The sequence below is a fragment of the Vulpes lagopus genome, chromosome 9 (assembly GCF_018345385.1).
Source record: "Vulpes lagopus strain Blue_001 chromosome 9, ASM1834538v1, whole genome shotgun sequence".
NCBI classification, from domain to species: Eukaryota; Metazoa; Chordata; class Mammalia; order Carnivora; family Canidae; genus Vulpes; species Vulpes lagopus.
This window is the reverse complement of record NC_054832.1, coordinates 3,102,428-3,122,501: the sequence shown is the minus strand read 5'-3', so window position 1 is coordinate 3,122,501 and position 20,074 is coordinate 3,102,428. Positions and strand designations below refer to the sequence as shown.

Here is a 20,074-nt window from a genome sequence, read left to right as displayed (position 1 = left end):
GTCTGTGTCACAGTCGGCTCCAGCCACAGGGGCCCCACTGCTTCCCGGTCTGAACACGGAGCTGCCAAAGCGTGTTGCAGAAGTGACCCCTGCCGTGACCCCAGCCAGTTTGAAAGGCACGCCACTCACCTGTCATGTTCTTTGTCCACCAGGTGGTACCTGGCCCGGAAGGCCACCAGGTGGGCATAGTATGCTGGCGCCGGGATGGACACGGAGCGCGTGCAGCGCACATAGGTGTGACACAGCTGGTAGGTGAGAATCTGCAGCTCATCGGAAGAGAAACGATTGTCATCCCAAAGCACGTGATAGTGGGAAGGCCTGCTTGTTCCCTAAAAGCAGATCAGAGGATCAGAGGGGTCAATGTGCGAATGAGAAGTCCAGAACTCACCTACGCGAGGGCACTGCTGAGAAAAGCCAGGCTTTGGTCACGGTGGGCTATGCAACCTCCGTACAGAGGACACAGTGGGACGACTCCTAAGGACAAAACACTGTGGGCCCCTCACCGACAGAGACCTTCCCTGTACGTCCTGCAAAGGCGTGTGGCCGGGGACAAGGCTGCGGCCCACGAAGTGGGAAGGAGTGGGCCCTGAGTCAGCACCTCCATCACCTGCTGCCCTTCCCGTAGCAGCCCCAGGGGCCCTGTCACCGCTCACATCTCTGCTAGCTTGCTGGTCACCGGGCTCCAGGCGCACGGGACACCTCTTGCACCCCACCAGCGCACCTGGCCTCTGCCCAGCTATTTCTGCCTGACTTCCTCTCATCTAAAATGGGAACCCCGACCACAGCACGCCAGTGGGTCCCTGCTCCCCAGCACCCATGGTCCCAAGCCGCACCTGTTCACTGGCCACCTGCCCAAGTGCCTTGGGGACAGGCTGGGGCCCCAGCCCTGGTTCCCCTAGTGTGCCCCCAGTGCCCGCTGGGGTCTGTGCTCGGAGACACCGAGAATGTGCGGAGGGCCCCCTCCCCCACCATCCTTACCTGGATGCCAGCGTGACTACACAGGTAGAAGTCAAACTCGGTCGGGTGGGTGATTTTCGTGTCCACAGTTGTGCCTGCTGGAATGTTTCCACTTTTCCCGACCTTCGGCAACACAGGAGCCCATTAGACACGGGGCAGCAAGGTAAAGCTAGCAATTCCGCCTCACCCACACTGCCTTCCGCTGCCGGCCCTTCCTGACCGCAGGCTGCCCGATTTTGCCGTCTACACCGGCTAACGCATTGGCTCAGCGCTACAGAACTAAGATAAAACTTAACAAACACTAACTACTAGAAGTAAGTAAGTTCCTGTCCTGTCCCGTGACGGCTGGGGCTATTTTCCCCGTCTCGTCAAGGCCCAGAAGAGAATCGTAGTTCTCTCTTGTCTGCCCTTGACTGAGAATCTGTGTGTAACGCTCGAAGAACTCCCTGTGACTGCTGAAGTCACCGACACACAAATCTAAAACCATGCACGATAGACACCTGAAAGGTCATCAGCTGTGCACAAACACACCTGCTGTTCAAGGCACAAAAGCTAGAAAGCCCTGAAAGCTGCCAGGAGCTCTTGCGCCTTGTGGGTGGCTTCATCACCACCACCCAAGAGGGCACGCTTTTCCCCTAGAGACCATCGGAGAAGCAGGGGTACAGACTGGGCTGTGAATTATATCCAACCACTTCACTCTAGACTCACATTCTAGGATGACAAAGCCAGCGGACACCCCACTACCACTGGGGAGCAACAACGCCAAAGCTCTAGAGCCCAACCTATTTTTAGTAAATCACTAGTTTTTTAGTTATACAATTTTCAAACACAAACAAAAGAGAGAATCCCCGGGATAACCCCTGTGCCCCTTTGGGTGTGTATTTTACTTCTTGCCAAACTTTTTCACACCTTCTGATTTTTTTTTAAGTAAAATATTTGAAAATAGTGCCTCCCTCTGCTTCCCTATGTTGCAGTCTCAGATTTAGACTTCATCATTCCTACACGTGCTTTTATTTTTCGCTGCATTTTGAAGTTTCCCTTAGTGCTACCTGGTGTTACTTCCCAGGTTTTAAAGTTGTGTACGTGTGTCACATATGTTCTGCTACCTGCCGGTTTTGTTCAATATTTACAATTTTGAGATGTATTCATGTGATACACACAGTCTATCATATTCCTTGCCGTGTAGCATGTCAGTATATGAACACATCACAACCCCTTCTCCTGTTAGCAGATAAAGTTTTTGCTATCAAAAACAATACTGCAAAAGCTTTAAAAAAAGGTGGGGGGAGGGGGACGACGCCTGGGTGGCTCAGTGGCTGAGCATCTTCTTTCAGCTCAGGGTGTGATCCCGGGGGTCCTGGGATTCAGTCCCACATTGGGCTCCTCACAGGGAACCTGCTTCTCCCTCTGCCTATGTCTCTGCCTCTCTCCTTCTGTGCCTTTCAAGAATAAATAAAATCTTAAAAAAATAAAAGAAACAATGGTGCAATAAATATTCTTATACATGTGTCCTTCTACATAGGCAGGTGGGTTTCTCCAGGGCTAGAATTACCAAACGCCATCCAAGGTGACTTATTAGTCTCCACCCCCATTGAAAGTGTGGGAGAGTCTTCATAATAATGCTTTTGCTCTATGCCAAGGACAATGCCAAGAGCTTAGTGTGTTAGCTCAGCTAACCTTCCTGACATCCCGAGGAAGGTGTTCCAGGGGGGCTGACACCTGTGGTTATGCAGCCTGGATGCTGAGGGGTGCACAGCCAGGCTGTCCGGCTCCAGACTGTGCTCCTGACTGTGTCACAATGCCCACACCCTTGTCAAAACTTGTTATTAATAGGATAACTTTGAGTCCCCCCCCCCCCGCCGCCGACATTTCCCATTTTCTGAAAAATTTGCTTAAGATTATCTTTTGAAGGTTTTGTAAAACTGGTCTATAGAAAAAAATCTAGATAAGCTTCATAAAAAAAGCTAAGTAGTTTCCTCTTTTATTCCCATTCTCTGCCACACTTTAAGATCATGTCTTCTTGGGATGCCTGGGTAGTTCAGTGGTTGAGCATGTGCCTTTGGCTCAGGTATTGATTCCGGGGTCCTGGGATCAAGTCCTGCATTGAGCTCCTCAGAGGGAGCCTGCATCTCCCTCTGCCTGTGTCTCTGCCTCTCTCTCTGTGTGTCTCTCATGAATAAATAAAATCTTTTTAAAAAAGGAAAAGATCATGTCTTCTTGAAGGTTTGGCCAAAGTTGCCTGTAAAACTCTCTGGGCCTGATGCCTTTGGGAAACAATGACTGGATTATCCTGCGGAGCTGGTCTCAGTAATTTATGTAATTCCACAAATAGCTGTTTGTATCTATTTCTTCTGACTTTTCTAATGTATCTATCAGTGTAAAGCTGTTACTGTCTCATGATTACTGGAGAAACACATCCCCCCTCTGGGGTCACAGTTCTCTTTTTGCTCTTAATATTGTTACAAATAACCTTTTAACCTTTTTTCCCCCTTGTTGACTCTTGCTAAGTTTATCCATCTTCAAAGAAGCAGATTTTGTTTGTGTTAATCTGCTCTTCTTCTTCATCTTTTCCTTCATTATCTCACATTTTGGGAGGGGCTGGGAGGGGCTGGGTAGGAACAAGTGACTTTGAGCCCGGTGACTCCAGATGAGGGTGGGGAGGGGTGGTGGTGGTGGCAGTGGTGGTGGGGGGGGCTGGGCAGGGAGGGAGCCTTCCCTCCTGCCTCTTCTGTTCTTGCTGCACATTCGGGCACTTGATGGTTCTCTTCCTTATTTTCCCACGGATGTATCTAAGTCTATTCTCTTCAAGAACTGCTTCAGCTACACTGCATAAAGTCTGAAATGAGATTCTCTTGTTTTTCTTCAGTTCTGATTACTTTGTAATTTTTATTCCCTTTGCATGTTTAATGCATGTGCTACTTGGAAGTGAATTTAAAATTTCAGGCTTTCTTAAATGTTTTTTGAGTGCTACTGCTGATTTAAAATTTAATTGTATGATTAAAAAAACAAAACAGGGATGCCTGGGTGGCTCAGCAGTTTAGCTCCTGCCTTCGGCCCACGGCCATTTGATCCTGGAGACCCAGGATCAAGTCCCCCATTGGGCTCCCTGCATGGGGCCTACTTCTCCCTCTGCCTGTGTCTCTGCCTCTCTCTCTTTCTCTGTGTCTCTCCTGAATAAATAAATAAAATCTTAAAACAAAACAAAATGTGGTTTGCCCAATACTGTGGATTGGAAATCTCCCGGGAGCTCTTTGTGACCAGGTACAAGGCAAATTTCGTAAGCCATGCACGTGAACTCGACATGAATGGCTGGACTCTAACTCATCTGGCCTGGCCATTTCGCTCTTCCAACTTCTAGCTTTTACTCAGGTGTGTCCGCTCCAGTTTCTGACAGTGGTGTGCTGAAATACCTCTTTGATGGTAGATTTATCAGTTTCTCCTGGAATTGCTACTTTTTCACTACATTGTATTTTTTTTCCCTCTGTATTTTTAGGTCACTGCATTAGGTAACATCCAAGCCCACGGCTGTCAGATCTTCCCGCTGGGTCAGCCCTGTGGCCGGGACGAAGTATCCCTTCCTCTCACCAGCAAGCTGTGTTTTGTGTTCCATCTAGACAAGCAGCGTTTCTCCCTTGCTGTGCTTTCTCGCGCTGGGGCTACGGAGCAGCTGGGGGGCTGCTGGTTCTCCGGGTCTCTCCCCCTTCTGGGAGCGTCCCTTGTCTAGGCAGCTACCTGACGCTGGGCAGGTGGGGACAGGCGTCCGTGTGGAGGTTTATGCTTATTTATCCTGTTGGAAACTACTTTTAACGTGAAGATTCCTACCTTTCTTCAACTGTGGGGCTTTCTCAGCAGCTACATCTACAAACCTTGCTTCTCCCTCCTGCTTGTTCTTATTCTGGGACGCCCGGGACCAGCTCCCCGGAGCCGCCCTCAGCACTCCAGCCTCCCCCGAGGGTCCCCAGTTTACTGAATCCCACCTACTGTGCCCACTGCCAGGGGTGCCGTGGCCTCTTCCAGAGCCAGCTCTCTGGCGATCACTTTACTGGACACATGGTATCTCCCGCCCGGTCCTGTCCCAGCCCGTGGGATGTAAGGGTCCAATGTCGCACCAGACCGAGGAGGGCCCGTCTCCAGCGCCTACGGCTGGGGCTTCGTGGAGACAGCCCCTCGGAGGACAGGGTCTCCCACGAGCCCCAGGACAGCAGCAGAGCTGGCACCGGCACCTCTGCGGTGCGGCTCCGGGTGAGGGCCGAGCAGAGACCCGCGTCCTCACGGCCCAGCCCAGGGCCGACCTCCGGCCCCTCCTTCAGCCTCCAAGCCTCACCCTCTCGTTCTTGTCGGTGCAGAAGAGCCGCGTGTGGTGCCTTTTCTGTACCACTATGAAAGTGATCCCTGGCTGGTAGTCTTTTTCTAGCTTAATACATGCCTCACGAATGGCCAGTAACTCATGGTGGAGAACCTGAGGGAAAGAAAAGACACACTTAAGGATTATTTCGTTTTTACAGCCTCTTTCTACCTTAAAATAAATCCCTTAATAACATAGGCTGTTGGACAAATACTTGCAGATCAGTCTTCTGGCTCCACTAGCTGGTTATTAGCTGTGTGACTCTGCCTTTCTGTATTTGTTTTTTCATTTATATAATTGAGCAGATGAGACCCAGGTTTCATAGTTAAATGGTTTAAATTAGATAATGCCTAAAATTGCTCAGCACGGTTTCTGGAATGTTCTAAGTGCTCAATAAATGGCACCCACAGTACACAGGAGTAATGAGGCCCAATGCGAGACACACACATGAGAAAATCCATTCAACGGCTTGTTTTCTATACCAGAGAGGAGGGAAAGAACCTCGTGGCATGAACACTGGCTTAGGAGTCAGACCTGAGCTCCAACCCTAGCCCTACCGCCACGCAGCCTGTGGCTTTGGGAAAAAGCCACAACGCTCTCCAATGCCCAGGGGTTTTTTTTGCTTTTAAAATGGGAGCATCCTACCTTGCAGGCCTGTTGTGAAAACTAAGGTAATGTAGAGTGCTTGGCACACAAGTACCCGAGAGTCAGGGTACAAAGACGGTACCTGTCCGTGTCATAGAAACAGGCAGACGGCTATCACGCTGTGACGAGGCGAGCACAGCGACCATACACCTCGGATTTTTAACCAATGTCCTAATTAAATATCATGTTATGGTGTTTCCAAAGTATCTTGGGTTCTGGGTTGAGACGCCAGCTGTGGGGTTTCCATAAGACGTGGAGTACGTCGCCAAAGCGATAAACACAGAAAGGCACAGACCCCTCTCGGCAGGAATGGCTGGGGGGTGGGGGGTGTTGAGAGGGCTGGGGCCCCAGAGGAGGGGAACGTTTTCAACCAAGGGAACCCAAGAGGTTTAACATAAGAGGTGCCTTCAAAGTCGCCGGGCACACAGTGGACTTTGGACCCGAGAGAGGACCTGGAGCTACTGGCCCTGCCTCCCGCAGGGGCTCAACGACGCCCTGGCCAGGAGTGTCGACTGTTCTCCATGCCACCCGAGGCCCTTGGGAGACTGGCTGCCGCTCCACTCTGGACCAGGAAGGTCCAGGCCATCCTGCTTCTGCCGAGTCAGGCAGCCCGGGGCCTCAGAAGCACAGCAGCGCAGCTCTCAGGATGCCTTCCTGCCTCTCCCCCAGGAGGGGACACGGGCCCCGCATCCTCTTCTTTCCCCGCTAACGTTTCCCTAACGTTTCCCAGTGAAGCACGTTGGGATGGATCCGTGTGGGTGGATGCGGGGGTGGAATTAGCTAGGCCCAATGCGGAGGAGACACATTCAGGGCATCCACCTCCCGAGCTCTGGGACGGATTCAGCACCGACCGCAGGTCACAGTGACAGGGAGCTAAGGCAGGTGCTTGGAGGCAGAGCACAGCAACAATCTCCCCATACCCGCTCCCCTGCCTCATCGCTAACCACCCGCCCCCCGTCTCTGACGGCACCCCTGCCCGTGATCCACACACCACCCAAGATCACATCTGGGGGCCCCCGTCCAGCCGTCTTCCTGGCCCCCCCATAGCTGTCACCAGGCCTGTGGTCTCCACCCTGCAGCCTGCCTTTCACACTGCACGTGGAGGTGACCCCCCGACACAATGGGGTCCCCACCCACAGATTCCCCACAGCCAAGCCTCTGGAAGGGCACCCAGCCGCGGGACCCACGCTCAATGCCCCTATCCCGCCTCGGCACTGCCAGCCTGGCGTCCTCTCCCCAGGCCCCCCTTCCAATGACCTGAAACCGCATCACTGTGTCCGTCGGGGAGCCCGGGAGGCTACCGTGCGGGACAAACGAGGGACTCTAGGGCCTTCTGGGAACAGAAGGAGCAAACCGTGAGGCACCCACCTGCTGAAACTGGCCCTCGGAGACGCCGTCGCGGTAGAAGATGATGCGGGTGGGCTTGAAGCGCGTGGACTTGTAGAACTGGATGAGGAGCTCGCGGACCATGGTGGCCAGGTCCTGGATGATCTCCTGCCGGTGCTGCTGAACCCGCACGGTGGCGCAGTAGCGGTTGGGGTGCGCGTCCATGCTGCCCACGACCTGCAGGACGAGCGGGGGCGTGGTGGGGACTTCTGGAAGCCCCTGCTCTGCGCGCTGCACAAGGGCCGGGGGTGGACACGTGTCTCCACCCCAACCTGACACCACGGGGAAGCGGCAGTGGCTTGTCGGAGGCGAACCTGCCACCTCTGCATTTCTTTTAGGTACGTGGGCAACGATGTTTATAAATACATCACAAAGAAAAAAGTTTGCTGAGAGCACCTAATAAAAAGCGGGCAATTAGTCTGAACCTGTACTTGGCCTGTGACCAGATGGGACTGAATTCCATCAGCCCCAAGACAGCAATCTGAGGATCCCCTAGTTCTTCCAAAGTGCGTCGTTCACCCAGACAAGCTGTGTGTCGATCAGCGTGCACCCCAAGACCCTGAGCCCCAGGAACAGCAGAGCACCCCAACGGTCAGCTGCCACATAAGCAGTTGCCCGGAGGGGCCCAGAGGACAAGACGACAAGAGCACGATAAACACGATTACATGGGGTGGCCTGCTGCCTTCTTTCAGCTAATCAACAAGGAAGAGCTGAAAGACACGTAACAAGGTAAAGCCCGCACCACGGGTAGGAGGCGGACGTACCTGGATTGCCGCGTGTGGTGCAAGCAGGAGGGATCCCACTGCGCAGTGCTAACGTGATAGAGGAGCACGGCCCTGAATGACACCAGGCACGCCCTGTGGGGAGGCCTGCACCTCCTGGGGGGCCCGGCCACACCTCAGGGTCCACTGTGTCTCAGAGAGAAGCCCCAGCCTGCCCAGTGGTGGCCCTGTTTCACACACGTGGCTGGCATCTTTCTTTCTAGAGTGGCCACAATGGAGGGAATGAGCGAGCAACCCCCCCCCCACCCCGGGCAGGGGTGTGATGGGCGCAGCAGCCCTGTCACCCTGCACAGCTCAGGCCTCAACACTGAGCCTCGGCCAGTCTTCAGCTATGTTTTCTGCTGCTTCTCTTGAGCCACTGAGCTTGGCCTTTCTGGACTTCGTGTTTCCAGTGGGGAACCTCCTCAGACCCCACGAGATTCTGACTCAGTGTAGTTATGCAGCCCGCCCGGAGCTTGGCGTGGAGCAGGTGCTCAGAAAATGCCAATATTCTCTGATTGTGTGGCAAATGACAGAACACGCAATGGCCCAGAGGTCGGTCTGGCAGTCCCCACCGGGTGTGCTGGGGACCACAGACCTTGAGCCCAATGCTTTCTTCCCTCCACTTGGCCTCAGTGGCCACAGAGCCCTGGGGTGTCCCGTCAGACAAGTACAAGGGGCACCCCGGCCTGCATTCCACATTTACAGTCCACAGTATTCTGAATACGTGCTTGTCGGGTCCTGCTGAGTGAAAGGCCGTGATGCTGCCCACCCCCTCGCCCCCCAGAAGCCCAGACGCAACTCATGGGCAGGACTGGGGCAAGGCCTACGTTTTACCGCTGGACTGTGACAGTTTTACATTTAGTGTTTTATAATAAAAGATAGAAAATGTCCAAAAGGGGTGTGCAGCATAAAGAAGGTGGCACACAAGTCCTGTGCAGTGTCTGCCTCAGTGGGCAGCGAGCCCCCAGGCCCCCCAGGAGCTGCAGGTGGACCCGCGGGACAGGCCCTCTCCCCTGCTGCCACATCTGGGCTGCTTGGGCTGGGCCCCGGGCAGCGCGACCTCATCACCTCTCAGGCACACTGAGCCACATGCGGAGTCCCCTCCAAACACCTATTTTCTACGAGACTCTTTGCCAGCTGCTCCGCTGGCGAAGCACAAGGGCTGTTAGGAAGCCGCTCCGGCCACGTGCCGCAACGGGACCGCGTGCCCTCCCACAGGCAGCTCTAGAGGCTGTGGGTCCCACAGAGGGTCGGACGTCACCTGGAGAGGCCCAGCGGGGAGCACGGATACTCACGGCGGCAATGGAAGGCTTCTTCCCGTCCCCGGCAGGTGGGTGAGTGACGTCGGCCCCCAGGAAGATGACGGGCTGCTGGAACACGGGCGGCCTGCGGAGGGAAGCGGGGCGTCTGAGGCCTGGACCCCGAACCCACTGGCCCCAGCGTCACTTATGTTTTCAAGAGAACGTCTGATCTTGTGATGTTCCACCCAGAACACCTCACGGAGGAGGCCACAGCAGGTCTGAGATCTGCTTCCACGGAAGCCGGGGAGCACTGCACCCCAGGCTGCTGGGGCTGCGGGCGGGGAGGATTCTATTTTGTACCCGGCTGAGCGCTTCCGCGGTAATCTTACATATTGTAATTATATATGTTAAAATCACGTATTTATAACAAAATGATTATATATGCAAGACTTCGATCCCCAGTGTGTTTCCAACCACCCCTGGGGGCTCTTCTCTGGGGTGTCCCCACCCCCACCTGCTCACCATGGCCCACCCGCCCCTTTCTGTAAGGCAGGCCTCGGGGGTGGCCCCGATCTCGCCTCCCCAGCACGGACACGGGGCCCTGGCAAGCAGCCCGCCACGCTGCGCCCCTGCCCGCGGCTCCTACTCCGGGGAGCATCTGCACCCGGGTTGTGACTCACACCTCTGACGAGGAGCACCTGCCTGTGGCTAAGCTCCTAATTAGCGGGGCCCATTCACCACCTCCGAGCAACCGGGCCCCCCTTCCTGCTGCCTGCTGCCATGGCGACAAGGCCCCGCCCCCACACAGCAGAGCCTCAGACCTCCTCACTGGGTCTGTCAGCACCACGCGACACAGGAGACCCAGGACACCCAGGACCCGCCCGGCTCCTCCTCTCCACAACCCTTTAACCCCGAACTCCCCGGGCAGCATGCTTGGTGGGCATCCATCCTGTCTATACCCTGCGCTGGGGGATCCGGATCTAACCAGCCTTGTGGCTTTCAATACCACCCCTCTGCTGGGGACCCCTAAACACACATCCGGGTTACCAGATCCCGGTTCCCGCTCGCCCACCCGTGACGCTCCTCCAGCACGATGCCGCAGCCCCCACCTCTAGTGCTAAGTCTGCAGAGGCTCCGCGGAGGGAGAGCCGTGGACCCCTTCCTCTCTCACTCACAGCCCAAACCCAACCTGTCAGCAGGCCCTGCAGTGCCATCTTCCAAACACGATCTCTGGGCACCCGCCCCGCCCCCACTGCCAGCACCCCTCCCGAGACAACGCAGGTGCCCCCGGGTCCCGATCCACCCAGAGCTGGAGCAGCCTTTCAGGAGAGGAGCCTCCAGCGGCTGCGTCCTGCCCAGAGCGAGCCCCAGGCCCCTGCCAGCAGCCCTCCACCCCCGGGTCCTTCGCTAAGACCCCCAGCCGTCCTGGCAGACCCCCACCCAGAGTCCTTGCTCAAACCGTGGCCTGAGTCTGGAACACCCTTTCCGCAGGCATCCCACACGCCTGCACCCTCGGGCCTGCCATCTGCCCAAGGCCACCTTCTCCACAGAGACTGTCACCACATAAACCCCAGTTCCTCACCCTCCTGAGCTCCTGTCCCTCTGGTGATGTCACTGCTTCTCATGTGTCTGGGTCCCCCCACTAGAGGGCTGGGACGCTGGGCGCTGTGCTCCCTGCTGTGGCACACTCCTGCACGCAGTAGGCACTCAACACAGAGCCTGCTGAGTGAATGGCACCTGAGTTCGCCACCTGCTCTCGACAGGTCCTCACATATTCCCACGACCTGAGCAAGTCAACCTCGCCTCGCAGATCCAGCCCTCAAGTTCAAGACTGTCCGCTCTAAACGCAGGTTCTTTCCACTTTACTGCACAGCAGCCTAACTCCGCCCAGCGGTGTGACCCGGGTGTTCTCCGGGTGTGGCCCCCGGGGCAGTATCGCTTGTAGACTTGCTAGGACTGTCAGTGCTTGGGTCCCGATCCAGGCGTGCTCATCAGAACCCGTGTGCTTCCACGAGGCTCGGAGGTGACTCACATGCTGGCCCAGGTGTGCCCGCACGGGTGGTGCCGCCTGGTGCCTCTCCCGGAACACACAGGAGCAGCAACGAGGGCCTGCCGTCCCCATGAGCGCCACTTCTCGCCAAGGGAGTCTGGCTCATGGAGGGGTGAGTGTGTCAAATAACCTGTGTTTACCCACGTTTGCCGTTCACATGTTAACGCAAAGGCCAAGATTCTTCAGAAAGAACCACACGACAGTATCTGTTGTCATGGAGACCCTCTCCCTGCTGCAGCAGGCACCGGCCAACCCTCAGGAGGCCCAGAAGCTGATCCTGGCCTTCCCTCGGGCACCAGGGCCACATGCCCGGCCAAGAGGTCCTGGGGGACCCCGGAGTCCTGCCCCACCCCCGCGCCGCCAGCCCCCGACCCCGACCCCGGCCTGCGATCTGCCAACGGTGTCCTCTTCCGTGGAGCCTTCCCCAAGGGCTCCGTTCCCAGCACCGACCGCATCAGAGGCAGCCACCGCCAGCCTGGGAGGGCTGCTCCAGCCTTCACGGCAGTGACTGTGTCGCTCCAGGACGGGAGCTTTGACTAGGGAGGCTCGTGTCCCAGTCACTGACTCCTTTCATGGCGCAGCTGCCAGCTTTCTTGTTTCAGGACCCCTGGGCCCTTCTCTGGCCTCCCCGCACTCAGGGAACCCAGCCATGGCACTCAGTGACCCCCAGATGCCCCCTGCCCCCCAGACTTCGAGCAACTGAACCTGTGTCTTACTTCCAGTTTCTGCTGCATCCAGGACATTGCTTGGTGCAGGCAGCCCGACGCCCATGTGTGCACTGCCCCCATCCCACAGGGACCCTGCTGTCACCGGGCGCACACACAGCAGGGGGGCTGGCCTTACCTCCCCTGGGGCAGCAGGATGTTGTTCACGCCTCCCAGTTTGACATTGATCTTCAAGCAGAGGTTGGACAGGGTCTGCGGGGTGGTCCTCTGCACGTTCTTCATCTGCACACACTGTGTGGCCATCCCCAGCACCGTGTCTCCCACGCGCTTCACCTCGGCTGTGGAGCATGAAAGACGCCCACGTTGGCAGCTCTCACTGGCGCCTCTTCCTTAGTGCCCCCCCCGGGCCCCCACCCCGAACCGCAGGGGCCCCCCTCGTAATTGCAACCACATCACTGGGGCCGGCTTCCCCGCCCAGCCCCACCTTGAGGCCACGCCTGGGAAGAGGGGGACCGGCAGGTGGGGGGTGGCCAGGCCCTGGGGCTGGAGTTCTGGCTGCGGCCCTGTCCAGGCTGGCGTCACCTCGCCAGGAGGCTGCAGAGTAGGGCTCATGGCTCGGCGGGGTGAGGACCGTTTCAGGGGCTTTAGGGGCTGCAGGGCCGTATGGGCAGAGCCAGCCTGGCTCAGGGGCTGGCACTCCCGCCTAGAACGCTGCCTTCTATCGCGGTGCTCAGGGTTACGAGCAAAAGCTTAGGTTGTTAAAAATAGAGACGCTGGCATCCTCGAAATTCACAGCACATGCAAAGCCGACATCAAAGAGCTATCGAGGCCCACACCCCTTGGTTTCTGGATTCTTGCACGGAGCCACGGTCAGCTCCCTGGGCAGTGCCGTGGGAACGGGTGACTTGTGGATGGAAACACCGAGGGTGTCATCTGCGTTCTTGGATACGTAGCTCGGAGGGGAGATGCACGGCTTTTATGCATCTAATTCAATCTGAGGGTCCAGTTGGCGACACCACCTGAGCGTCACGGCCCCCGCACGCCAGAGGTTCTCATCCTGACGCCACCTCCGCTGGGCACCTTTGGGTCCCGCAGACTTCCCACAGCTGTCCAACAGCAACCCCTCCTACCCCGCCTGTCCTGGAGTCACCTGTCCGCCACCCCCACCGCCCTGGGGTCCCCTGGATGGGGGGGCTGCTCTTTGAACTCTCATCACAGGGGCTGGCTAAGTTTTAGCTGAATGGATGCGCAATTGCCCTGCTGGCGTGAAGACTCTGATCACCTTCCAGAGAGCTCCAAGCGGGCACAGAGATGGCCACACCTGGACAGCGGCCCCCAGCGATCACTGATGGGAACCGAAGGGGCGTTCCTGCACCCAGCCAACATCGAGTGGGGTGGAATAAAATAACCACGCACATGCTGGCCTCCAGGAAGTGGTCTCAGTGCTGATGCGGGTGGCCCTCGGCACTTGCCTGGCAGTTGTCAGAACGTCCCTCGTCCTTCTTAGCTCATGAATGAGGCAGGCACAGGCATCCCTCAGTGTGGCAAAAACACCAAGGACCCGGGCTGCACCAAACACCCCGGGGACCCCGAGAGCGAAGGCCTACCGTAAACGGGGGTCTTGCCAGGCAGGATGACCACCACCAGCTGAAGGCCAGCGTACGTATTCTTCAGGTGCCTGAACATGGGCTCCACGCTATCCGCCCCCTGGGCATATTTACAGAAGCACGGCTGGCCCTGGATGGGCATCCCAGCGTCCCTCGAGATCTTTCTGAGCTGCTCCGTGAAGGATCTGAAGGAGAAAGCTCATCAGGCTTGAAAGCACGGCGGGCGCCCAAGAATCCACCCCAACCAGGGACCCCAGGGGAAGGGCACAGCTTTAACAGCCCAACCCAAGCCACTTCCACTGGTGTCCGAATCCAAGGGTCAGACCTGGACAGAGCCATTTCTACGTGTTAACTCAAGGCAGAGGTATATGCTATGCGTACACGCAGGTTCCTGAAAAGCCACTCCCAGCTGTAGGGGCTGGTGCAGCTGCCACCCACTCGGCAGGCCCGACCAGCGCCTGGGTCCTGGGGCAGGACGCAGGACCTCGTCAGCGCCAAACACTGTCAGAGAGAGGAAAGCCACCAACCCACTGTCCCCTTGGACTCGCCCCCGTTATTCTTGAACTGCTTGGACTTGGGCGACACAGCCATGGGAGAGAGCAGGATGGGCCACAGCCAGGGTAACACCAGCAGCTGCCCCAGCAGGCCTGGAGAGGCCGCCCCCACCCCGGCGGGGGGCACACGCAGGGCAACAGCTTCTATTTTAAGCCCAGGAGTAAAAATAACGTCGCCTTCGACAGTAAGGGTAAGGACACTCGATCCAGTGGCGCGAGTGTTCATCCTCCTATACGTCGATGTGCTTAGAGACGTGTGCATGCGTGTGCACCCGCATTTACACCTATGTGTGAATTCACCGCAGGGCTGAGGCCACAACACGGGGAAGAGGCACCCGGGGTTCAGCTGCAGCCGCCTTGGCTTCCTAAGCTGCTCTGTGCGGCCAGCTCACGCTGCCGGCAGCGGGGACAAGTAGCCCCGACAGCCTTTCGCCCCTTGACGTCCGCTCTCGGGGACTTTGAGCCCCAGCTTCTCAGAGGCGGCCTTCACCAGCACGTTAACCGGCTCTGCCCCTCAGGCTCTGAGTTCCCTCCTGCTTCCCCGCAAGACAGGTGAGAAGCAATAGCTTCCTTTCCACTGTAGGTGTTTTGGACACAAAAACACGAGCGACAAGGGCACCTGGGTGGCTCAGATAAGCGTCTGCCCTCGGCTCAGGTCATGATCCTAGGATCCTGGGATCGAGTCCCGCATCGGGCTCCCTGCTCAGCGGGGAGCCTGCCTCTGCCTCTCCTGCTGCACCCCTGCTTGTGCTCTCGCTCGCTGTCTCTCAAATAAAGACATGAAGTTATCTTGATGGGATGAGCCCTGGATGTTATACTGTATATGTTGACAAACTGAATTTAAATAAAAATATGTAAAAAAAAAAAAAAATGACCGACGAAACTGCATATTTTTGGTGCTACTTTCAAAGGGGTCCGCTGCCTGGGCCACACCAGGGTGATGCAGAAGCACGAGGCCAACGTGTTTTCTTCAAAGTAAGTTGAGTTCACTGAATATAACTTTTTCTTTTGCATAAATTTTCAAACTTACTCATTTACTGTTTTATCTCTTAATCTGCATCACTTCTCCACACTCCCTCCACCAATGAGTCTGAGAAGTAGAAGCAGCCTTGAGGTGGCCCACGTGTCCTGGGCCAGTGCTCCCTGCCAGGGAAAGGCCACCAAGCCCGGCAACGGCACTAAGTCCACCTCCCTGCCGGCCTTGCACCCCCCGCCGGCTGTCCCTCCCTCCTGCCCCCCATCCCGCCCAAAGCCAGGTGCGCCTGACCCTGGTGGCCTTACTTCAGGTGGACTTCTGTGCACTGACGCTGGGGGGCGAAGCACGCGATGGCCCACACCTTGATCTCAATGCCTGTGTGAAACTGCTTGTTCCTCATGTCCCACACGCCCTGGACAGGGGTGGCAATCGCTTTATTCTGCAAATGGCAAGAAACTTAGGGTGAGGGAAAATGGGAAACATGTCCCCACCGCCAATGCTGTTACTTTCCCGACGGCTGCTGGTCCTCCGACCACATGGTGCTCCTGAGGCTGAGAACTGAGCCTCTGTGCAGCCTCCCATCTCCGGCCTGCCCAGCAGTGCAAGTGGGCTGGAGACAACGGACGGATGGACAGACGAAGAGCTGGACAGGAGAGGAGGGATGGATGGATGGACGGCGGAGGGAGGGGCGGATAGAGGCCAGGAGAGCAGAGAGGCCCAGAAGTCCACACAACCTCAGGGGCAGCCCCGAGGAACGCCAGGGCCGCGTGTTGCTATAGGAGGGCTTCCTGGGTCAGAACACGCTCTCATCTACTCTGCGTCCTCCGTCACCACACAGGCAGGCAGGAGGGGAAGAGAAGTCAAGGTGCTCCTTCCCAGTCCTGGGCCGGGGAGCAGACGGACCAGCTAGGGCCCCCCCACCCCACATGCGGCTGTTTAAGGATGGAAGCTGTTCCCACTGGTAAAGACAGCAAGGGGCGCATCCACTGGGGCTTGCCATTTCTGAGCCAGAAAGGACCAGGCCTCGGCACTGGCACCCGAGGAAGCTCTGAACTCCCTTCAAGTGATTCCGGGGCACAGGGACCATCGGGGAGGGCTGGGGGAGGGAGGCAGGGCTCTAGGCCTGGGGCACCACCAGGACAGGGCTGCACCTGAGTTCCTGTCATTCAGCTGCAGAAGTGTTTTTAGTGGAAAACTTTTTTTTATTTACAAAAGTAATACAAGCCTATTTGTAAAACCCAAACCTTTTAAAAATAAACACTTTTCTTTCCTATATTTTTATAACTATTGCCCTGCTGCCACTTGAGACAGGCTTCTGTAGGAGACAGCTGACCAGCGGTCTGGTATTGCAGACTTTAGTAAACACACACACACACACACACACACACACACAGTTTTAACAGACACGGGCTCTCATGACACGTGTTTCTCAACCGCAGCTCTACTGACATCTGGACTGTCCTATGCACTGCAGGATGCTGGCAGCCCTCGGCACCAGGACCAGCCTCCAGGCACTGTTAAACATCCCCCGGGGGGACATTTCACAGTTTGCTTCAACAACAGACAACGAGTGGAGTAGATGGAAAGTGTTTGCTCTCATTAAAATGTTTCAAAGATCTGGAAAACTGTGCTCAGTTAGAAAAACTGTAAAATTTCAATCCTTACAATTCTAATATTTTTGCAAGAATAGATTACAAGACAGACTATTCCTGTTATCTACTAAAAGGCATAAAGTTGAAACAGATATAAGCAGAGGCAGTGAAAATAAACACCAGATCTGTGATCTTGGTTTGACCACGTAAGGGCCACGTGAGCCTCTATTTCCAGCCATCTCTCCACTTGCTCGTGGAAGGGAATCACACACTCTTCCTCCTAGTGTTGTAAGAGGGTTTAAAAGGTGTTATGTTTGCATAGCATCTGGACATAGCAGGTGCACAAGTGAGCTCAGAAAGAGCCTGGAGGCCTTGCTCAGAAGCCATCCTTTGGGGCGTGGGGGCCAGGACAGGGACCCCCCATGCAGAACACCACATGGTAAGAGTCCAAAAGAACAAGCCATGCGTCACATACATGCAGAGCCATCTCCAAGACCTCCATGTGCTCTAAGTGATGGTTTTGAGTTAAAAGAAGTGTATTTAATGTTACTATTTGCAGTGGAAGGGGTGAAAACATGTGAATCATCCCTGGACAGCTTTACAGAGGATAAAGGGAACACCGGGCCCTTCCTGAGAGAGCAACTGAGACTTCTTCCTGTAACCCTGTGCTTCGTCGCGTTGTTTTGTAAGTAGGCTCCACGCTCAACGTGGGGCTCGAACTCGTGACCTGCCTGACATCCGGAGTCGCACGCCCTCCCGAGTGAGCCAGCCAGGTGCCCTCTGCTCCTGTAATTCCTTCTACCTTTTGCAATTCTGGAACATTTTAAAAAGCAGAACTTACATGTTACAATGAGAAAGGGAAAAACCCTGCAAACAAAACTAGACTTTGCTACAGGTCCTGAGGACCAGCTGCCCACCTGGCAGCACTGCGCTCTGCGTCCGGGGAGCCCCGAGGGTATCTGAGGGCCCTTCTCAGGAGCTCTGCAGGGCTCAACGGACGGCACGGCGTTATTATGTGCTGAAGCCAGGCATTACATGAGCGAAAACAAATGAACAAAAACCTGAGGGACTAACAGCTCTGTTTGCCACCAGATACTCCCAAAACCAAAGTTTAAAAAATAGAAAAGCAGTACAAGCTCCCGGAAAATAATTCATCACGAGCAGAGTACCCATCACACGAAGAACACTGCTTTCTAGGTTTTAATGGGATAATAAAAATCACCCTTTGGAAAGATAAAGGGTAATGCTGAAAATCCTCCAGCGGCCCAGCAACTCCGTGCTTCCTGAGGCCCCTAACGCCTGCCAGCTTGGACAACGGCGGCAAGAATCCCTCACTTGCACCACGGTCTACACTTGGCGATGGTTCTGACCTGGGTTCAAAAGCCGCTGCTCCACCATCGTCTGGCAGACACCCACGTACGCCCCCCGGGCCCTGCTGTGCACGTACCCTGCCCCCATAGAGGATGGAGGGTGGCTGGAGGACCCGCCCGGTCACGTCTGTCATCTCGTCCTTGACCATGATTCCAAATTCACGAACATACGGATCTGTGTTAAAACTTGCACTTCGCATCTTGAAAAGGAAAGAAGAAATAAGCCGTGTCCGTCCAAAGCCTCAGGGGCTCGCTGGCCCGGCAGCAGGTACTGCATTCCCCGTGCTGTCCCCAGCCCCGGCCTGGGTGCTCACCAGCTTGCTAATCTCTTCTTGCCGATCCGGCGCTGACCTGGCAGTCGCTCTGATCATGGTTGAGGTCTGATTGTCGGTCAGCTTTTTGATACATCTCTGTCCTGCTACTATGTTACAGACCTAGAAGAAGAGACGCAGACAGGGCGTCAGCCCCCGTGCTGGGAGCCGGGCACCGGTCAGGGTCTGAGCTGGGCGTGGGGCTGGTGCCCTGGCTCCGCCCGTGGCGCTGCCGTCTCGTAGCCACAAAGGGTGATGCGCCTCGCAGACCCCGTGGTGGCTGCCCTGAAATCTGCCAGCGACAGGAGGCCCTCCTAGATGGGCCTGGCCTGGCACCAACCGAGTTGGGAACCTCAGAGCGTGGGACCAGGAGGCTGCCGCCGCCGGGGAGACCGGCCTTCTGGACCAGGGTGCAGCCGAAGCAGCTGGATGTCTGGGTAACTGGACCCGTAGAGAGTTTATTTTTTTTTTTATTATTTTATTTTTTTATTTATTTTATTACAGTCACAGAGAGAGAGAGAGAGAGGCAGAGACATAGGCAGAGGGAGAGAAGTAGGCTCCATGCACTGGGAGCCTGACGTGGGATTCGATCCCGGGTCTCCAGGATCGCGCCCTGGGCCAAAGGCAGGCGCCAAACCGCTGCGCCACCCAGGGATCCCCGTACAGAGTTTAAGGCACTCGCAGCAAAGTGTTAAAACTTGGGCCTCCGTTTAGCATTTAATCTTTCCCTGCCAAGGTGAAGGAATCGTAGCTTTTCTGTGCATCCTCCCCCTCGAGCAAGGGGCCTGCCTGCTGGGCACAATGGGTGCGTCCCCGATCGGCACGGGAGTCCCACCGGTTCATTCACGGGGAGGTGGGTGCGAGGGTGCCCGCCGGGGCCCTCCCGCCAGCCCCAGGCAGCGGGGACAGACACGACACTTGCCTCGAGGGGAAGGTAGGTGTGTTTCTGCTCCTGTCCGACTTGTAAACATGGGAGGTGGGGGTAGCGCAGAACCAGCTTGTGCCTGTCCTTGAAGTACTGGGCCACCGTGCACTCCACCGTCTGGCCGCTCTCCTGCTGGAGCGGGAACCTAGGGAAGCGGAGACGGGGCTCAGGCCAGGAGCTGTGCGGTGCCCCCGGGGACGGGCAGCGGGCCGGCGCCGGCTCAGCAGGGCCGCTTGCAGGGGCCTGTCTGTGGACGCCGAAGAAGGTGGTGGGGGGCGAACGTCCAAGCACGTTCGAGGGGGTCAGAACCAAATCACGCCCTCCAGGTATGCAGTTCGTGAACTTGCATATTATCTCTGGAGTTGAGAAATAAAAAATACCCATATGCATAGAATAGGCAATAGTCCCAGATCGCAGGTGTCTACGGCATGTGTAAGGAACTGGGGACAAATGAGGACACTAGCCGTGCCCGTGGCGGGCTGTGCCCACTGGTCCCTGCTCAGCCCTGAGGGTTGGAGAACAAACAAAAACGATCCTCTCTCACCTGTAAAATTCAGGAAGGAAAATCGACAGGAAGCCACCAATCCCTTCCCACCCCACGGGATATAATTTCATCACTTTATTTCTTTAGGTGTGGGTTTGGCTCTACTGAGCCGGAGGTATAGCTCTAGAATTTTTAACCACAA

At 56.2% G+C, this 20,074-nt stretch overlaps 1 protein-coding gene across 1 annotated transcript in view; it reads right to left on the bottom strand.

Annotated features, from left to right (window-relative positions):
• The window catches only part of AGO2 (argonaute RISC catalytic component 2), a 108,714-nt gene that overhangs the window by 12,239 nt on the left and 76,401 nt on the right, over window positions 1-20,074 (bottom strand). The window contains exons 8-18 of the mRNA XM_041768554.1: window positions 19,386-19,533; window positions 18,467-18,586; window positions 18,230-18,352; window positions 15,496-15,629; window positions 13,661-13,845; window positions 12,232-12,391; window positions 9,393-9,483; window positions 7,316-7,510; window positions 5,282-5,416; window positions 979-1,080; window positions 130-329 (exon numbers count right to left, since the gene is read on the bottom strand). Coding sequence (XP_041624488.1) covers window positions 130-329; window positions 979-1,080; window positions 5,282-5,416; window positions 7,316-7,510; window positions 9,393-9,483; window positions 12,232-12,391; window positions 13,661-13,845; window positions 15,496-15,629; window positions 18,230-18,352; window positions 18,467-18,586; window positions 19,386-19,533 — 1,593 coding nt within the window. The remainder of the gene's footprint in view (window positions 1-129; window positions 330-978; window positions 1,081-5,281; window positions 5,417-7,315; window positions 7,511-9,392; window positions 9,484-12,231; window positions 12,392-13,660; window positions 13,846-15,495; window positions 15,630-18,229; window positions 18,353-18,466; window positions 18,587-19,385; window positions 19,534-20,074) is intronic.